The 21,188-nt window shown below is 39.0% G+C and overlaps 1 protein-coding gene across 3 annotated transcripts; it reads left to right on the forward strand.

The window, feature by feature from the left end:
• Window positions 1–1,227: 1,227 nt before the first annotated feature.
• LOC117305113 lies at window positions 1,228–19,131 on the forward strand. 3 transcript variants are annotated; one of them, XM_033789863.1, is made up of 12 exons: window positions 1,228–1,421; window positions 2,965–3,138; window positions 8,920–9,054; window positions 9,477–9,579; window positions 10,187–10,298; window positions 10,873–10,950; window positions 12,345–12,457; window positions 13,738–13,835; window positions 15,349–15,430; window positions 16,417–16,491; window positions 17,334–17,524; window positions 18,906–19,131. In XM_033789863.1, the coding sequence occupies exons 2-12, from the start codon at window positions 2,974–2,976 to the stop codon at window positions 19,053–19,055; spliced, it is 1,302 nt and encodes a 433-aa protein (XP_033645754.1). In that variant the 5' UTR covers window positions 1,228–1,421; window positions 2,965–2,973; the 3' UTR covers window positions 19,056–19,131. The 3 variants fall into 3 exon arrangements, with proteins under 3 accessions (XP_033645754.1, XP_033645756.1, XP_033645755.1); XM_033789865.1 differs by having other exon boundaries at window positions 1,230–1,421; window positions 17,373–17,524; XM_033789864.1 differs by having other exon boundaries at window positions 1,237–1,333.
• Window positions 19,132–21,188: the final 2,057 nt, after the last annotated feature.

Below are 21,188 nucleotides of genomic sequence, written 5' to 3' on the forward strand. Positions count from 1 at the left end.
AATCTGTGAACTTTTATTTTTTTTTTCTGAACCGAAAGGGTCCAATGGCTTTAAGTCTACACTGCATTGGCTCATTGACCAAAAGCACATTGCAAAGGGTCCACAAGGTGATGCAACTCGTTGTAATGTACCTTGCAGCCAACCAGGGGCCAATTTCATAGAGCTGCTTAAGCAAAAAAAAAATTGCTTAAGCACGAAAATAGCTCGCTTATTTTACACATGTTACTGGCCAAAATTTCCTGCCATATACATTGCTTATGACTAGTATTAAGCTGTTGTTTACTTAGCATTACAATTGAGTGGAGTCTTGGCCGGTAATCTGATTTTACTAAGCAATGAATTTTTTGCTTAAGCAAAAGATCTTTTTGCTTAAGCAGCTCTATGAAATTGAGCCCTGGTCAGAACACAAGGGTAACATCATCAAAGGTTTTTTTGTTTGTTTTTCTGTTACACTCCTTTTATAAAATTGTTGGTCGGTTTTTTTTTTTTTTTCTGGGAAAACCGAAAGAAACTTTTGTTAAATCTTATTAGGTCTGTTTACTGGTAGCAATATTTGCCCATTGCGCAGAGTTGTTTGAGCCCAAGTATAAAAAGTGCACAACAACTGTGATTACCAGAGTTAATCTGAGGCAAACGGCAGTGCCATGTCATGTACAATGTGTGAGTGGTATCCTGCTCATTTCTGCTAAGCAGACAATTTTCAAGCAATCTTCCCTGATCAGCAGCTCTTTGAATTGTCTCCCTAGTGCCCCCCCCACCCCCATGTCATCACCGCCCCTCCTCTCCCATTTTTCATCTTATAATCTTGTGACGAACACAAATGATGGGATAACAATTAATATCATCATACAAAAGACACCCCCCGCCTGTCCTCTGATTTCGTTTTCCCCTGAAAACAAAAAATACACTGCTGGCACCCCCCTTCGCCCACGCCCCTAGGCCTAACTCCCAAGTATTTCGTCATAAAATAATCGTCACATGGTGGCGCTTTCCGCAAAATCTAGGTTAGGTTAAATAATAGAACAACCCAAACCAAATAAATTATTTACTTAAATAAAATTCAATTAATTTGATACTTTATTCAGTACACCAACTGAAATGTTAGTGAAGTATTTATTTGTTATTACAAAAATGAAAACACAATTCAATTTGGTTACTTGGTAGAGTGTACATTTGTTATTTAACCCCTAATACAAAATGGAATATCCCATCCTGGATCACATGATTGACCCACAAATTGACCTAGCTGAAATTGTGAGCATTTCGTGCAAGACGTGCGTGAATCGCTGAACTTACACATAAAAATGTGTCATCAAAAGCCCGTCAAAGTTAGGTAATATTGAAGTGTTTAACCAAACGACAACCGACGTATGGTGCAAGATATTCTGTCATAATTTATTTATTTTGAGAAACACGAAAAGGTCAGTTTAGTTTTCATTGCATTTTTGCAAATTGCCATTTTTATTCTTCTGTGCTTTTTAATTTTACGGGGGACACGTCGTCGTCTGTCCGAATTTCCACTCCAAATGATTGTCATTTTCGTGTTGGTTGGACAACTCGACTTTCTTTGCACTCGAAGCATTTTCCTACATTTTTTGCTTTACTATTTAAGGGCAAACTGTCAGTATCCTGCCATCATGTTTGATATCACGTTATCAAAATAAAATGAAATAATTTAGTATATCCTCAAACAATCAATCAATAAAATCAACAAATGAAGAGATAATATTATTAATGTTATTATAATTATTAATTTATTTATTATAACAAATATTAATAAAAAATTTATTCCTTTTGTTTTTAAAATTTATTTTGTTTTTGGTTTAGGCCTAATTATAAAATAAAATAAAATGTTGAGTAAGCTGGACCCCCTCGTCCTCTCTCTTTACTCTGGTCTGGCTTTGCTTCAGCTTGTCCCTATTCCCCAAAAAGTTACTAGGTTAACTCATTTTTCAAATAGAAACCCTTGTGCATCAAAATTTCCCCAGTCAGCCAGGAGTGAGTGTCACTTTGCTTACCATCAGACATGTCGGACATGTCAGATCATACATTTAAATACTATATTGTAGCTCATTGTGAAGACCACATTAACTTGAAAATGTTCACGCTTGTTTCGATTTACGAGACAGACTTCGTACTGCGCACTCGTGTTGTAAGCTATCCCCCCCCCCTACGCACACAATGTTCTTTTTTTTTTTTTCTTTTTTTTTTAGTTGCACTCCCACTTTTTAGTTTGCATGCCCACTTTCCAAATTCCTGGCTAAGACACTGCCTGGACATGTTCGTGTGCGTATATTTATTATTGTTTACTGAAATGTTGTATGCGTGTCCTGTTGTCACGATCTCAGGTGTGCTGAAAGTGAAAGTTCAGGATGACGTCACTGGGCATTTCGGCACGCAGTAGCCTTGGTCTCAGATGTCCGGCGAGCCAAGGTTTCCGGATGACGTAGCCGGGCATTTCAGCATGCTATTGTTGCGGGCGTGGGTCTTCCGTTCTCTGCTGCCTCCGCGAATAAATCTCTGAAACTTTTCCTTGTTATCATATGAGTGCCCTTTTCGCCTGGCAACGCACAACCCTCTTCTGGCTTTCAGAAGAACCTGCTTTTCCCGCTCCTCAAAAATACTCGATTATGTGATTGCTTTTTCACAATACTGTCGTACACGTAGATGCTCCACTCGTTCACCACTCAATTTACTTGTGGGCGCCACCATGACAGCTACAAGCTCAAGCAAAACTCATCCCGGCACTAAAATCGATCACTTTCGCATGCTGTACGCAGGTATGACATGACGTAATACTGCCGTATTTGGTAATCCGGAGCTTTTAGCACACAGCACATCTGAGACCGCAACACCGGATCTGGGTACTACATGTGAGCTTATTTTTTTAGCAGTTGTGCGGAATGCTCTTAACCCCAACAATCTTTTTCACCCAATGCAACAACTCTCTTTCTCCCTTAACAGCTAATCATCATGGGTCGACTCACCTGCCAGTGTCTAAACATCAGTGTACACACAAAGGCAGTCCCAACACCATTAAAACTCGCAGAATTAAGACTAACGCCCGAAGAACAAAGCGACGACTTCTTCAGGAGCGACGTTGCTGAGGTTCAACTCGATCTTGGTGGAATAGCTGAAGTAAGTTTGTAATAATAATAGTATAAAAGTTTGTATGTGCTGATTGCAGTAGTTTCTAACCCTACATTCTGTATTTTCCTTCAAGGTATGAGGGACTATGTTTGAATTATGAGACCTCCTTTTACATAGCAGGTTCGAAACCACACTCTGCTGATCAGGCAAGAGTCCGATGCACTTTTAACCCCTAGGCCAAGACACATCTTCTGACACCTTCCACCATTTTCACATTAATAGGTCCATGCACGAGACATTTTACAGGCAACCTGTTCGAGGCAATCTTCACAAAGTATGCAATCATATTCAATGAATGTTCATATGATTTTCTTTGGGATCGGAAGACTTTACGATTGAAAAACCACTCAAGTGCTACCTAAGTGCCCCTGTAGCATGCACTGCAGTTGGTTGCCATTATACACTTTCGGAACAGAGAGAAAAAAAAGTTCACAGATTTACAAATAACTTACAGGGTTTACAGAAGGTAATGGTAAAAGACTTCTCTTGAAATATTATTCCATGAAATGCTTTACTTTTTGAGAAAACATTAAAACAATTATCGACATCGAGAATTACGAATTTATAGTAAACACAGGTCGTGACACGGCGAAACGTGCAAAAACAAGGGTGGGTTTTCCCATTAATTTCTCCCGACTCCGATGACCGATTGAGCCTAAATTTTCACAGGTTTGTTATTTTATATTTAAGTTGTGATACACGAAATGTGGGCCTTTGGACAATACTGTTTACCGAAAGTGTCCACTGGCTTTAAAAGTTGGAGCCCAGGCTCACTCCCTTATGGGAGCCGATTTGTAAACAAGCCACAAATAATATGGCGCCTTAGATACATCATTACACCCTTTACACTATCGCAAAGAGAATGGGTTTGCAACAGTGTTTTCTGGCAATGGCTGGTGAATCCGCCGCAGCACATCGAACCATGTAAACCATGGATCTCATGTTGTGGAGAATTTTAAGATGAAAACGGCTGTCCCACTCAACGGTCCTGGCCTAGTGTTATTCCATGCCTGCTTTTGGGCCTGCAGCACCATGCCTTTGGTATCATATTAACTTTCTGAAGAAGATCCTGAAGGAGATTTGCATGTACCTGTAGCTCTCCCTGACCTGATTCTCCAAAAAGTTCCCTGAAAATCAACCAATCATTCCTTGTTCTATATAATGAAGAAAATTGACATCTTCCTGACCATGGAAAACTTTTTTCTAAATACTGAATGTAATTCTCTCTCTCGGAGTGTTGGAAAACATTTCACTGATTACAATATCTGAAACATTATTTAGATGTGTAGAGCACCTATTTTACATGTCATGTGGCATCCCAATCTAAATATTACCCATTATGCTAAAGGAAGGAAGTCCCATTTCCTTGTTGTTGTACATTCTACATGTTCTACAGCTAAAGCTGTACAAAGTCATGAACATACAAAGCGAGTCATTTAAGTTACTATTTTGTGACATTCATTGTAGGGAAATACTGTACTAACCATTTTAAAATTGAATATTTCCAAAGAAGAAATTATGTACATTTTTAGGCCCATGTTCCCCCACATACAAACAATTGCATGTATAGGCTAGGGAAACAAAAACCTTTCCCAGAGCTGTTTGTTAAGAGATGTTTGGATGTACCAGTTTTCTTTGGTCACATGGTTGCTGGCTTATAAGCCCCTTTCGCACCAGAGCAATTTGGCAAGGGTCCCTTGCTAAATTGTAGCATGGTTGTAAAATTTTACAAAATGTATCTTGTGTGAAAGGATAATAATTTGGCATACTGTCCAAGTTCTCTTGCAAAATTTTGTCAAACATTGCTTCATCATTTTAAAACCATGCTAGAATTAAGCAAGGGACCCTAGTTAAACTAGTTAAACTGCTGTCGTGTGGATAGCACTTACACAGTGTTCCATGTGTCTGGCATGTCTGGGTGCCATTTTGGTACTCTGTAATTCAATTTTGGACACCCTGTTTTCGATGCCATTTTTAAAATAAATGTGTTTGAGTGAACAAGTACATGTACGTATTACAGGTGTGTTGTAAGCAAAATTTGTTGTGCTTTGCAAGTTTGTGTGATTACACTACAGGCTTGATGAAATTGGACTCTGGTCAGTGTTGTAGCCACGGTGGGCGGTGCTGGGCGGGCCTTGCCCAGGACTCACAATTTTTGCCCAGCACTCTGAGCAAAATACATTATGCTGCCCAGCGCAGGTTTCAAATATTGTCCACTTTGCATTGCTCTCAGCACAGTTCATGATAAAGGAGTATCAAATGTCACAGAGATAAAAACACAGCCAATTCAACTTATTGCATGGCCCCCATAGCATCAACAGTTTGGAAACCTGGCCCTACTTCAGCAATAATGGCCCATAATTCAACATTTAAAAAATTTGGTTGATACCCTTGCCCTTGGTAGATTTGCCCTTATTGCCCACCACTAAACTTGGTCTAGCTACATACATTGTAGTACAACCCTGACTCTAGTATAATACCATTAAGTCTTCCCCAATGTCTACTGTATACTAAAGCTTCCAGCTACTCACTGACTAAATTAGTAAGTTAATCCCAACCACAATTGCTAAGTCAACACCTTTGTTAGATTGTAGTTGGCATTATTCATCTACATGTACATTGTGTAGATTAGGGTTTCTTGGAAGTAAGTTGTGGGTTTGTGTTCAGGCCTTGACATTCATCTTTGAAAGGGCTAGGTCATTTTCTATAGCTGCAAACATGTTAAAGTCAATTGGCAGGCCTGTATGCTGTGTTTTTGAAAGGACAAGGGCACCAAGGCATTTTCTCCTTGGTAAAGGGCACCCTATGAGGAAATTGTAAATTTGTACTGTAGCATTTCAAGGGCACCAAGGCAATGACCAGGGGCAACGGAGGCAATCGCCTTCGTTGCCTCCATGAAGTATCAGGCCTGAATTGGAAACTTGTGAAGGCTGGAAGGGGCACCAAGGCCAAGACCACGGGCAATGGTGGCCTGTGTGTAATACTGCACTTGAGCACTAGTCGTGGCTTGAATTTCAGACTACTGGTCAATCAGGGCTTGAATTTTAGACCACTCACAGTGGACTGGTCTACATTTGTACGTACCCTTTACCACAGATGGCTTGTTAAAGGCAGTGGACACTATTGGTTATTACTCAAAATAATTATCGTCATAAAACCTTTCTTGATTACAAGTAATGGGGAGAGGTTGATAGTATAAAACATTGTGAGAAACAGCTCCCTCTGAAGTGACGAAGTCATTTTCCATGAATTTGATTTCAAGACCTCAAGTTTAGAATTTGAGGTCTCGAAATCAAGCACCAGAAAGCACACAACTTCTTGTGACAGGGGTGTTTTTTCTTTCATTATTATCTCGCAACTTCGACGACCGATTGAGCTCAAATTTTCACAGGTTTGTTATTTTATGCATATGTGAGGACTAATCTTTAGTGTCCACTGTCTTTAAACATTGGCTATGGGTGATTTTGGAACCAGGGTTGTAGCTAAAACCAATGCTGTTGAGCAAATCAACAAAATTGTTCATGTTTAAAAATGGGATCAGTATTGCTGAAGTGCAAGCTTCAAGCATAATGCCAGGTTTCCAAACTGTTCTTTTTATTGGCCCATGCAGTAGGTTACATTGGCCTTTTAGGCCCCCCCAAAAAACTACTAGTTGATCGTCCCCGCCCGCGTCCTTTTTGGGGGCTGCATCCTTTTTTTTTTACTATTTATTATTTTTCGATTTTTGTAAAAAACAAAAATTAAAAACGTTAGTTTTTTTTTCCTTTTTTTTCTCTCCATAATTTCAAATAGGACTGATGCTCTCGAACACTTGTAACCGTTGGTTTCATAAAACAATATTAGAGAATGCCTACCAGCAAATCTTGTTAGTGATTACCGACCCTGTTTATGTGTTAGTGTTAACACAGGTCCTCATGCAACTAATAAAGGTACATGTATAAAATAAGTTTTCGGTTTATTCAAACTGAAGAATTGGTGACCTGTTTGATTTGAAATACTAAGCGGCCACCTTGAAAAAAAAAAAAATTGTAACTAATAAGGCCCTCATCTTCTTCTTTTTTGAAAAATCCGGACGATCAACTTTTCTTTTTTTCTTTTTTTCTTTTGCCTTAGCTGTTTCCTTTCTCTGTGACACTTGATACTATTTTTTATAAGGCATTTGTAAGGTATAATAGTGTTTCAGATCAATGCACAGTGGACAATGTATAGATTTATTCTAGGGGAAATCTGTGCTGGGCAACTCAATGTGCCTATTTTTCTCATAGTACTGGGTAAAAATTGTGAGCTCTAACACGTCTAAGCAGGCCTGCCCACATGTACATTGTAGCACTGGCCCATCGTGGCTACAACACTGTTTAAAAGTTATGGTTAAAAAGTTTAAAGGATTTGGATATTTTTTTCAAAATGTCCATTTTTATTAAACTTACAGGGTTTGATGATAATGATAGTGGAAAGCTTCCCTTCAAATCTTACTTACTGGGGTGCTGTAGTTTTTTGAGAAATGAGTAACACAATGTCATGAAAATACGTTTGTAAATTATTGAAATAATTTTCATGATATTGTTTTACTCATTTCCCCAAAACTACAGCACCTCAGCACATAGTATTTTCAGGGAAGCTTTCTACTATCATTATCTTCAAACTGTGTTAAGTTTAGTGTAAATCTGTGGACATTGTGTTTTTGTCCTACAAAAGTTACATAGACCCTTTAAAAGTTGAGAGACTAATGACTAAGGAGGCACTGAAAATTGACGGTTCAAAATGTCAAAAATTTTGTTTGAATTGTGGATGGGTGAATCAAAAGACTACCTAAACATTGATCAGTTATGTATACTGTATTACAAACTACAGTTTGTTTTCTGAGGAGATCTAAGAATGACCCTACGTACTTTTAAACTATGCTTTTTGTTTAGCTTTAAAACTCTATCCTGTGCCAACAGAGGTTTGTGTTTTCCTTCTTTTAGAAAGTCCCTGTTTCGGATCGCTTCCCTGGATTTTGTTCACATCCCTGGATTTTGAACTTGACCATACTCGGAGATAAAAGTGACTCATATCCTATGCCGCTTAAAATATAATGCTCGCAATTGACTTGACTCATGTAGATTTGTTTGTTCTCAGTTTTCCCGGCAGTTTATCAATCCTGGTAAATATTTGGGGTGGGGGGGGGCGGTCCTGAGCCTGGGCACGCCTGGAACCTCATCTTTGAGAGGACAAGGCCGGTTTCATTATGGTACAATGTACTTCCATTGGGAAATCTGAAAGTTTACGAGAACCTGGCCCACCCCCCCCCCCCTCCCGCTCCAGAAAAGGGCCTGTTATCTGGTTATGAGCTTGATAACGGGGTTAAATGAAAAGAAAACAAAGAAAGGAAGTTGCAGGATGCAAAGATTTGGTCAAGTCCCGCACATCGCGTCTTACCTCGGAATAAATTAAAACAAAATATTTGAGCTCGATTGATCGTCTGAGTTGCGAGATAACTATGAAAGTAAAAAACACCCTTGTCACACGAAGTTGTGTGCTTTCTGATGCTTGATTTCGAGACCTCAAGTTCTAAACTTGAGGTCTCGAAATCAAATTCGTGGAAAATTACTTCTTTCTCGAAAACTACGTCACTTCAGAGGGAGCTGTTTCTCACAATGTTTTATACTATAAACCTCTCCCCATTACTGGTAATAAAGAAAGGTTTTGTGATGATAATTATTTTGAGTAATTACCAATAGTGTCCACTGCCTTTAATATAGTTTTCATTTTCTTTGCTATTTTGTCCAGGCACAGAGATGCCTGATCAGAAGGTACCCGGTTGGTAATTGGGTTGTGCGGACATGCCTCAACTGTGAGATGGAGTGCTATGCGACTCACATCAGCAAAGGATTGAACAGGATATTAGTCAGTTTGAATCTAGAGGTGAGTAACTTTAAATAATAAAAATATTAATTTTGTGTTTTACCCATACACCGATGTTTGTTAGCACTGTATACTCAGTACTTTCCCGAGTCCTGTGAAAAAATATCACAGGCATGTTACTCGGGTGGGATTCGAACCCACGACCCTTGCAATTCTAGAGCAGTGTCTTAAAACTAGACTACATTTTGCTCAGAGTGCTGGGCACCTTGTTAGTTCTGGGCAGGCCTGCCTGGCACCGCCCACCGTGGCTACAACTGGAAGTGACCAAGTGGAAAGTTGTGATGAGAGAGAGATATCAGCAGAAAGCGAACCAAAAATGAAAAGTGCGGGGTAAAGGGAAGGGGCTGGTTTCATCGCGCGACAAGAAGTTTATACAAAATCACCCTCATGATTGTTTTTTTTTTTTCTTTTTCTTTTTCCAGGGCGACACAGCAAAACAAGAAGATCTTCAAAGGTCGACAGAATTCTCACCCCTGTATCATTTGATCTTGCGAGACGTCAACAAAATAAGCAGTCCTACATTGGGTATGTACACGTGCTTGAACTGACCTACATACAGGGCTTGAAGTAGACCCCTTGCATAAGGCGAACGCAACACGGACGCTGAGCTCACGCGCATGTTTGTTTATGTCCAATCATTTGCTTCCTTTGACCCCAGTGTGGGCGCTTTTTTACCCCAGTGAGGGCCCTTTTTTCGGGGTGCGACTACAGATGGGGGTCTATGAATACTTGACAAGCTGGACCCCAAGCCCGATGCCTGTGATTTTCAACCTCGTTCTCAGGGGTGATCCATCGCGCCGCTGTGCCTTTATTCCCAGCATGCCTTGCTCTCTCATCATCCAGGCTTAGATTTTCTCTTTATTGTTGGCCGATTTCAGACCACAAGAAGTTGGAAACACAAAGGACAATATCAAGGGTGGGGAATTGATTAGTGAATAAGGCAGGCTACAAGGGAGGGGGGGGGGGAGTATCTGTAGGGAAAAAGAATGAGGCAAAGGGGTAATACTGTTGGAAGCGCTTTGAGACATGGTGTATAAAGCACTATATAAAAGAAACTTGTTTATTATTATTTTTGAAGACGATTGTTAGTAATAATAAATAATGAGCTGAACTTGTCTTTGATGATACCCAGGGCTTCCAATGACAAGTAACCAAGACGCACTTAAGAAGACTGCGGGTGACCTTCAAGATCAGCTAACCCGGTACCTTGCAAAGGAGAAGTCCTCCATGGAAGCAAGAATCAAGTAAGTTTGAAACTCATACCAAACCAAACTCCCCTGATCACAAACACCAGGGCCCAATTTGTTAGAGCTGCTAAGCACACAAATTTGCTAAGCGTGAATTTTCTTCCTTGATAAAAACAGGACTACCAACCAAATTTCCATGTGTTACTCAGGATAAGCAAACAACAGCTGAATACCAGTAACAAGCAGTATGCAACGAATAGAAATTTGGTTGGTAATCCTGTTTTTATCAAAGAAGAAATTTCATGCTAAGCAATGTTTTGTGCTTAGCAGCTCTATGAAATTAGGCCCTGCTTTGACATAACCGCTTTTCAGCGTTAAATCTCAACAACACAACCACCTTTACAAATGGAGTTTTCACAGGTAAATTTTGTTATATATATCTGCGCTTTTATTGGAATTAAAAAACAATAGGATTAACCCTTCATCAACTAGATACATGTAATAGATGTTAAATTTGAATCGGGGATAAAGAATATTCATTTTGGTTTTTACCCATATACACCGTTATGTGTTAGCACTGTATGTATCAACAAATTTCAAACCGTTTAAATTTGTTTTCTTTTTCTTGTAGGAAGTTTACTGAGGACCAGCAGCATTCTTATACAGCTGTCCAGAAGAAAGCTTATAGAGACAAGAATGTGATGGTTGGGTAAGTTACGCTCCGTTTAAAGGGAAGGTACACCTTTGGTAATTGTCAAAGACCAGTCTTCTCACTTGGTGTATCTCAACATACAGTGTAATATGCATAAAATAACAAGCCTGTGAAAATTTGGGCTCAATTGGTCATCGAAGTTGCGAGAAAATGATGGTACAAAAAACGCTCTTGTCGAATGAATTTGTGTGCTTTCAGATAGGAATAAAAGACTTCTAGCTAGAAGTCCTAGAAGTCTTTTATTATTTGAGTGAGAAATTGCCTCTTACTCAAAATCTGTGATACTTCAGAGAGAGCCGTTTCTCACAATGTTTTATACTATCAACAGCTCTCCATTACTCATTACCAAGTAAGTTTTAAAGATAATATTTGTTTTGAGTAATTACCAAACGTGTACCTTCCCTTTAAAGGCAGTGGACACTATTGGTAATTACTCAAAATAATTATTAGCATAAAACCTTACTTGGTAACGAGTAATGGGGAGAGGTTGATAGTATAAACATTGTGAGAAACGGCTCCCTCTGACGTGACTTGGTTTTTGAGAAAGAAGCAATTTTCCACGAATTTGAGTCGAGACCTCAGATTTAGAACTTGAGGTCTCGAAATCAAGCATCTGAAAGCACACAACTTTGTGTGACAGGGGTGTTTTTTCTTTCATTATTATAACGCAACTTTGACAACTGATTGAGCTCAAACTTTCGCAGATTTGTTATTTTATTGATATGTTGAGATAAACCAAGTGAGAAGACTTGTCTTTGACAATTACAAATAGTGTCCAGTGTCTTTAAGGTGTGTGCTATAGACCATGTGAACTTTGTTTACAATAAGTGTGACCTTGTACTTTCTTTGAGTATTCTGGCAGGCAAGATACTACACTGGTCCTATGGGAAAGTTGACATTTTGTGTCCTAATTTCCACATAAAACCAAGAGTTGTGAAAGTAAAAGCTGGACAAGTTTTGAGATGTGCCCCCTTTTGTCATATCAAAAGTTGATTAGAATTAGACAGTGCAATCTCCATAAAATATAGGATTTGATGTTTTCTTCCATTGAGCTGTGTACAAATCGTGCCTGCAGGAAGTCCAGGCTCTGTGGCTCTTTTGTAAACATGTCACAGGTCACATCGTCTATAGGAGCCTGGCTGGTACAGCAGAGTACATGTACACTACATGTACCTTTTCCACTTTTTACAACACACTTAAAGGCAAGTGTCATGACCGGAATTCAAATCTAGACTCTGCCACTGACCGCCCGGCCCTGATGCGCCACAGTGTCGTCTCAGGCGTTTGATTTCATTTTGGATGTTATGAAAAGAAAAAAAAAGAAGAAAAACAACGTTTTGTTTTCTGTGTCCTCATCATACCTTGTCATTATGTTTCCTTTTGTCGTACAGTTTAATTATTGAAGCAGATGAGAAGTGCTTAGAAGACTCAATATCAGAGGCGATGTTAGAAGCAACCCTCACCCCACCCCAGACACCCGTGAGCATTGGTAGCAATAAAAGAGGTAAGACTTAAACCCTCTCACGATACACCATTCAAAACCATTCTAAATTCACTAACTTTTACAACACCAATGGATTTTGTACACACTCGGCCATGTCGGCAGTACCATTTGAGCAGTGATGTTGATAAGCTGTATCATAACACCCCTTATAAATATTCTGCCTTTTCATTGGTTTAGAGAGCGCCCAGGATATGTCTTAAAGTTTTTAGAAACAGCAGCCGTGTGATAGTGCATCGTTTGTCGTGCAGTACCCAGACGTCTTTTTACCCACCTCCAACCCAATCAGCTGAGCATCAGTGTATCTGAAACGCGCGTACGAACGTACCCAGACGTCTTTTTACCCGCCTCCAACCCAATCAGCTGAGCATCAGTGTATCTGAAACGTGCGTACGAACGTATCCATACGTCTTTTTACCCACCTCCAACCCAATCAGCTGGGCATCTGTGTACCTGAACTGCACGTATTAACGTACCCAGACGTCTTTTTACCCACCTCCAACCCAATCAGCTGGGCATCTGTGTATCTGAAGTGCATGTACGAATGTTAAGTGTACGAGGATGATAAACTGTCTGTTGGGGTGTTATAAAACACATATTGACTGCTTTTACTCGTGCTATGGTTGAAACTCCGACTCCCAAGGTGATCCCCGGAGCGTTCTATTTTCCCGAAGCGCAGAAGCAGTCAATACTTGTATACTACCACTCAAAACCTTTCAGATTGTTTTGAGTTGTGCATAGTACCTGTGTGCGTTACCATAGCCAAATTGTTTCAGATGGTCAGCAAGCTGTTATACAAATCCTGTGGTGTCTATGATATAGTGTATTGTAACCTCAAATCCATGGGCAGATCGTTACTTCAAAGGGAGCCGCTTCTCACAATGTTTTATTACCTAGTACGCTTGTATGCTAATAATTATTTTGTTGAGTAATTACCAATCGTGTCCTCGGCCTTTAAACAAAACTGTCTTTGTTCTTAATAGATGTTAAATTTGCATCGGGGATAAAGAATATTAATTTGTTTTGAGTTGTGCATAGTACCTGTGTGCGTTACCATAGCCAAATTGTTTCAGATGGTCAGCAAGCTGTTATACAAATCCTGTGGTGTCTATGACATAGTGTATTGTAACCTCAAATCCATGGGCAGATCGTTACTTCAAAGGGAGCCGCTTCTCACAATGTTTTATTACCTAGTACGCTTGTATGCTAATAATTATTTTGTTGAGTAATTACCAATCGTGTCCTCGGCCTTTAAACAAAACTGTCTTTGTTCTTCTTCATAGTTGTTTCTCACGACTCGTCTAAGATCGCAAGTTCTCCCAGGTCATTACACAGCAGAGCACCAACCTCCAAATCAAAATCAGAAACAACAGTCTTAAAAGTAGGTAGCATTAAACAAGCCTTGTGCCTTTTAGTAAAACAAAAATCTCCTTGAAAAAAATGAATATTTTCATTGTTTGATTGTACAATTTACGAACCATACCCCTAAAAAAAATCCCAAAATGTCCCCATGTATTGTATTTTGAAATGTACGTAAAGCATTTTTTTGTATTCAATTAATGCTGTTGTATTTTACTTACATTATTAATGTTTGTTCTCTATTTCTTTCTTTGATTCTGCGATTGTTGTGTTTAAACCTAAAGTATCTTTGGCCAGAAACCCTCCCTCCCATATACCCTGAAACACCCCACTCTATGCTAACTTGTCACCCAAATTTTTTAACTTGTATTGCAGACGAGATCAGTTGCCTGTTATTTGTTAATGTTACCCCCAGTGTCTTTGGCCACAGCCCTCCCATATACCCCAAAACACCCCACTCTATGCTAACTTGACACCCAAATGTTTTAACTTGTATTGAGACTAAGACAAGTATGCCTGTTATTTGTTAATGTTACCCCCAGTGTCTTTGGCCACAGCCCTCCCAAGTACCCCGAAACACCCCACTCTATGCTAACTTGTCACCCACATGTTTTAACTTGTATTGCAGACAAGATCAGTTGCCTGTTATTTGTTAATGTTACCCCCATTGTCTTTCGCCATAGCCCTCCCATGAGCCCGAAATACCCCAATTTGACATGGCACGATAAATATTGCGGTGCTAAACCAGACAAAGACTTGTAGGTTAGCAAGAGAATCTTATAAACAATACCCCGCTCATTGATTAAAACAGTTGAACGTTTCCACACACAAAAAATTGTGTCACATTTTATTTGGTTTCTGCAAAAAAGGTTGGCCTTTTGTTATTAAACACTGTTAAATATTATTAATAATAATATCAAAGTCTGATTAAAGGGTATGTACTTTTTCCTAACAAAAAAACACAATGTCCACAGATTTACATTAAACTTACACAGTTAGAAGATTATGATAGTAGCAAGCTTCCCTTGAAATTGTACTTGAGAAATGAGTAAAACAAATAATTTTGGTCTCAGTTTTAGCATGTAAAAACGTATTAACCAATTATGATATGGTTTTGGTGTAATATCATAATTGGTTAATGGGATTTTACATGCTAAAATAATTTTCGTCTTCCTGAGACGGAAATTATATTGTGAGTGACTTGATTTACCCATTTCTCAAAAACTACACAACCTCAGTTAGTAATATTTGAAAGGAAGCTTTCCACCATCATTATCTTCAAGCCCTTTAAGCTTATTGTAAATCTGTGAACATTTTGAAAAAGTACCCTAATCCTTTAAAGGCGCTTAGTATATACATTTATACGGAAAGATAGGTGCTTGAAGTTATGAATTCTGAGACCCAATTATGTAGCACCTTACAATTATTATTATAATTATTTTATTACTAGTTTGAAAAAAAAAAATTAATGTAAAATTGAATTGATCGACTATTTTGGAAGGATAATATTTGATAATTTGATTTGAAATCATCAGGCGTATGGAAGTTCGCATCCAACGGCAGCCGCAGTCAGACAAACATCAAAACCAAGTCGAGGAAGAACTAATGATGCCGATAGTGAGTAATTGCCGGCCATTCCCTCATCTGACAAACGAGGCTTGTTGTGTTCGTACGTCGTTCAATTGAATTGAATTGAATGGTTTATTCGTCGAGTATATAAAAATACATGAAATTTAAAATCCTTTTGTACAAAATATTAAAATGGTAAAATTGCACAAGTTATGCCACAATACAACAGAAAACAATAACCTTAATAAAAAAACTCATTTAAAAAAAAAAAAAAAAAAAAAAAATCAACAACAGACAAGGTAACGAGTGTAACGTTGCATCAAATACTCTGGTTCTATTCACATGATAAAACCAAGCAAAACAACAGAGCTCTCGTACAACGAGATCTCCATGAAACAATGACATCATATTCTATAAATAGATCACCTCACAGGAAGGCAATGATGGCGATTGCCTCCACGCACCCGGCTCATTTCCTCGGTGCTCTTGTTTGAATGCTCAAATAGAAATTTACAATTTCCTCATTGGGTGCTATTTACCGAGGAAAAAATGCCTTGGTGTCCTTGCCCTTTTCGGTAAACAGTGTTGTCCAAAGGCACACACTTCGTGTATCACTTTAACTTGCTGTAAAAATTTAGGCTCAATCGATCATCGGAGTCGGGAGAAAATAACGGGAGAACCCACCCTTGTTTCTGCACGTTTCGCCGTCTGCATGACATGTGTTTAAAATAAATCCGTTATTCTCAATATCGAGAATTGATAATTGTTTTAATGTATTTTCAAAAAGTAAAGCATTTCATGGAATAACATTTCACCATTACCTTTTTCTAAACCCTGTAAGTTATTTGTAAGTCTGTGAACTTTAACTTGTGTTCTGTTCAGAAAGTGTCCAATGGCTTTAATAAGAATACAATCAAAAAAAGAGAAAAAAAGATTGATTCAGTTGAGCATTTAGAGCTCCTGGTATTGAAAAGGTTTTTTTTTTTTTTCAATATTTATTACTAAATTATTATTCTTTTGTTTATTGTTTACAGCAATCTTTGATTTGGATGGTTTTAACGACGATTGCGATCCATTTTTTGAATCGGATGATGAAAGCAGCACTGATGGTAAGGTTATGACATTTTGACCCTTGAACCGAGGTCATAATTTGTCTATTTTATCAGTGTGAATTGTTCACCTAGTTCTGTGTCTGTTTTTACATTGGCTCAGCTCATGACAACATCTTTTTTCCTCGTACTGCATCTCTTTAGAACTCCTTGCCTGGTTCATGTTTCCCTTCATTTTGTGATATTCCATCTTTTAAGAGGAATGTCAATTCCTACCTTCAGCTGCAGTGAGTTTCTGCTTGTCTATGTTTTCTTCATTGCAGCCCTTAACCTAGAGTGGCCTTGTTTTGGGCGACTTGCATAAAAAAAAAAATTAAAAAAATCTATGTCTGAAACCAAGAAGCTAAGGAGTCGTTCAGAAAAAAACCCACTGCAACAGTCGATCTTTCCACTTTTAGCGCGTCCCGTCGCTCTTAACTGTTTTCAGACGTCAAACTTTTCATGTTCTTAATTCAGATTATTGTCTGAAACGGGTGTTAATTAAGCCCGGTTTATACTTCATGGGAATGCGAAGCGATTTTTCGACATCACAGCTTCGTTTTCACAGCGAATGTTTCTCAGGAGTTTAGCACAAGTCAACTGATGCGAATAGTCGTTGCCATTTTGTTACGCCAAACTTCGCACATTCGCAAGTGCAGGAAGTATGAACCAGGCTTGAAACGGATGTTAGTTATACTTCCACCATGAAAAGTTTCAAATCCTACATGTTCTATTCTACCCTATTTTCTGGTGACTGCTTTTTTTTTTTTTTTTTTTTTTTTTTTTCCCAAGACTATCTCTGTTTCTTCAACATCTCTTTCAACTTTCTCACCCCGATACCTTCTTCCCCCGACCTTCAAAAGACTCCTCTCATGTCAACCCTACCCACTCTCTCCCGCCAGATAACTCCTTAAACGATGACCACTTGGGTCATGTGATGGCCAGACGCGACCAGACAAGGACGCAGAATTATGCCGCCTCTGTCCCTATTTCGATGCCGATGTGGAACCGTGAGGGCAAGGCCTCGTACGAAGATGACGATGATGAAGACAAGGTAGGTTCTGTTTGATGTTGTTTTAATTGGTTTGGACCTGTGACACTATACTTGCAAACACATACCTGCAAGGCAACGGGGGCATGATTTCATAGAACTGCCTAATGAACTGTGTAATGCTCTTGTAGGCCATCTTTTTATTATTTTTTGTTCATGTTTAGATTTCCATGTTTTAATGTTTAAATTGTTAAAGGCAGTGGACACTATTGGTAATTACTCAAAATAATTATTGGCATAAAACCTTACTTGGTTACAAGTAATGGGGAGAGGTTGATAGTATAAAACATTGTGAGAAACAGCTCCCTCTGAAGTGCCATAGTTTTAGAGAAAGACGTAATATTCCATGAATTTGATTTCGAGACCTCAGATTTAGAACTTGAGGTCTCGAAATCAACCATCTAAACGTACACAACTTCGTGTGACAAGGGTGTTTTTTCTTTCATTATTATCTCGCAAGTTCGATGACCAATTGAGCTCAAATTTTCACAGGTTTGTTATTTTATGCTTATGTTGAGATACACCAACTGTGAAGGCTAGTGTTTGACAATTACCAATAGTGTCCACTGCCTTTAAGAACTTACTAACTCCTGTTCACATGTGCCGTTCAGTTTTTAAGTGGCAGTCGTGTTTTTTATTAAACCATTGTTCGATTCACTGGATTGAAAAAAGAGAACTAGACACCTGTGGTAATTGTCTAAGACCAGGGCCCAATTTCAAAGAGTTGCTAAGCACAACAATTTGCTTAGCATGACATTTCTTCCTTGATAAAAACAGGATTACCAACCAAATTTCCATTTGTTGCATACTGCTTGTTGTGTTCTGTTAGCTAGTTGTTCTTGTTATATAGGTGTTGTCACAAGTTTTCACAGGTACACTATTTTATGCATATGTTGAGATACACCAAGTGAGAATAATGGTCTTTGACAATTACCAAAAGTGTCCAGTGACATTAAAGACACTGGACACTGTTGGTAATTGTCAAAGACCAGTCTTCTCACTTGGTGTATCTCAACATATGCATAAAATAACAAACCTGTGAAAATTTTAGCTCAATCGGTCGTTGAAGTTGCAAGATAATAATCAAAGAAAAAAACACTCTTGTCACACCAAGCTGTGTGCATTTAGATGGTTGATTTCGTGACCTCAAGTTCTGAATCTGAGTTCTCGATATCAAATTCGTGGAAAATTACTTCTTTCTCGAAAACTATGCTACTTCAGAGGGAGCCGTTTCTTACAATGTTTTATCATATCAACCTCTCCCCATTACTCGTTACCAAGTAAGGTTTTATGCCAATAATTATTTTGAGTAACTACCAAAAGTGTCCACTGCCTTTAATATGTAATTCGGACCGGTAATTGAAATATTCTCGTTTCCTTCCAGGTGCCCATGCCAGAACCAGACCGCATGGTCGCAAGTATGAGGGCGCTTTCGTTTAGCGTTCAAGATGGAACGGAAATGTTTGGCGATCTTCCAAGGCCTCGATTAAATACAGGGGATGCTGTTTCACTAAGCAAGAAAATCAACCTTTAGCAGGACCCAATTTCATAGAGCCGCTTAAGCAGAATATTTAGCTTAACAAATATCTGCTTAGCAGAAATGAGTAGGATACAGTAACAAGTTGTACATGTATAATTATTTCGGTAAGCATAATTTTGTTGCTTGTTTTTGTGCTTTTAAAAGCAGCTCTATTAAACTAGGCCCAGTTGGCTTGGAGTTGTACATGTACATGTATAGTAATCTGTATTTAACCCTCCCAATGTCTGAAAATTACTACGCCGGCCTGCAGTGTGGTGAATGCATCTACACATATTGTACACAGTCAACCCTCCTACTGTCTGGTTTGGAAGGATAAATGCACTCTGCCAGCTTGCAATATCTTGTGGTGGATGCATCTATGTAAATACACTGTACCTTGTCAACCCTCCTACTGTCTGACCATTCGATATCATCTAGATGGTTTTGAATGAATGTGCTATGCTAGCCTGCAACACCATATGGTGGATGCATCTATCACTGCACAGTCGACCCTCCTACTGTCTAACCGTTCAATATCATCTTAGATAGTTTTGAATGATGGATGCGCGCTGCCAGCCTGCAATATAATATCATGTGGTAAAAAAGTACACAGTCAACCCTCCCACTGTCTGACCGTTCAATATCATCTAGATAGTATTTGAATGATGGATGCGCGCTGCCAGCCTGCAATATAATATCATGTGGTAAATGTGGTAAAAAAGTACACAGTCAACCCTCCCACTGTCTGACCGTTCAATATCATATCATCCACTTGGTTTTGAATGATAGATGCACTATTATGCCAGCCTGCTATATGTCAGAATGTAGTTGCTCTATACAACAGTACACTGTAAGTTCTGTGCACAGTTGCTATTTTGTACACAACTGTTATTACTGAGTGGTTTCGAACGGTTGGTCAAGTCACAAGCAAAACTCGAGTAGGCATAAACAAAAAATATTTGTCGCCTGTAAAATTCATGCTATGCTGTGTTTCACAAGTCTTGGGCTCGGTGGCATTTCAAACTGACTGACAAACAAAAGACGTCTAAATGGAAGATAGGAAGACACTTGTATCCCAGAAAAATCATCGGCGTACCTGGACATTAGTTGAACAATTTCCTAAACTGCAAAACAGGAAATACTGTTGACAACAACTTTCTGTCTAGCGTTCATATGGCAAGGTACCAGTCACAGCAGTGTGAAATATGTGTCATTTTGGCTTGTCCTGATTGGTTTTGTCTGCTTTAGGTCATGAATATGCATCAATTAGGTCAGAGCTTGTCCTGATTGGTCGTGTTATCTTACTGTGATGTATTATGAAAGTCATGAATATGCATCAATTTGACCAAAGCTTGTCCTGATTGGTCGTGTCTGCTTAAATTGTAATTCATTATGAAAGTATTGAATATGCATCAATTTGGTCAAAGCTTGTCCTGATTGGTCAAGGGAGTCTGCTTTTATTGTCATCTGTATGAAAGTCATGAACATGCATCAATTTGGTCAAAGCTTGTCCTGATTGGTCATGTCTGCTTGTATTGCAAGTCTGCTTGTATTGCAAGTCTTTGTGAAATTCATGGATAATGCATTAGTTTAATGAGGGTAAATTCTGATTGGCCAACGGATGGGTACTGCTGATATTGAAATAAGCAAGAGTAATTGGGGACTTTTGGGACGCTTGGTGGCAGCAGACTTACCAGGTAAAATCCATTGTTCTCGGTAATGTGCGCTTGCTCAGAACTATGTAAACAATGACAGTTTACCTACCCCAGGAAATATTGAAGTTTTGCCTCCTTACTGCCGACTGTTCTGACAAGAAACTTGTGTAACTATGAATGACTGATCATCGTTCATGTACGTTTACATATTTGTAATTGAACGTGCGCTTTTAGCATGCAGCAGACAGCAGTAGTACCTAGCAGCGCACACTCAGTCGGTTTATTTTAATGGCCGCCGACAAAGTTTCGAAAAGTACGTTCGTGCAACACAGCACGAAATCGCGTCTCGCTGATCGGTCCACTGTCCATGAAGTCTGCTGCCATCTAGTGTCCAAAGTCTCCCATTTGTGAGGTCATACTTTTGGCCTGACTGCAGTCGTCCATCCTGAATGGATTGTCTTGAAGGTTGGATTTGACATGGACGAATTAAGTG

This window comes from Asterias rubens, chromosome 22, assembly GCF_902459465.1.
Source record: "Asterias rubens chromosome 22, eAstRub1.3, whole genome shotgun sequence".
NCBI lineage: Eukaryota > Metazoa > Echinodermata > Asteroidea > Forcipulatida > Asteriidae > Asterias > Asterias rubens.

Bases quoted from the DNA above. Each gene is read 5' to 3' on its own strand.
- LOC117305113 (XM_033789863.1), top strand. From the start codon at position 2,974: ATGGGTCGACTCACCTGCCAGTGTCTAAACATCAGTGTACACACAAAG. The intron at 3,139-8,919 runs GTAAGTTTGTAA...TATTTTGTCCAG, and splicing joins ATCTTGGTGGAATAGCTGAA to GCACAGAGATGCCTGATCAG. The intron at 12,458-13,737 runs GTAAGACTTAAA...TCTTCTTCATAG, and splicing joins CATTGGTAGCAATAAAAGAG to TTGTTTCTCACGACTCGTCT.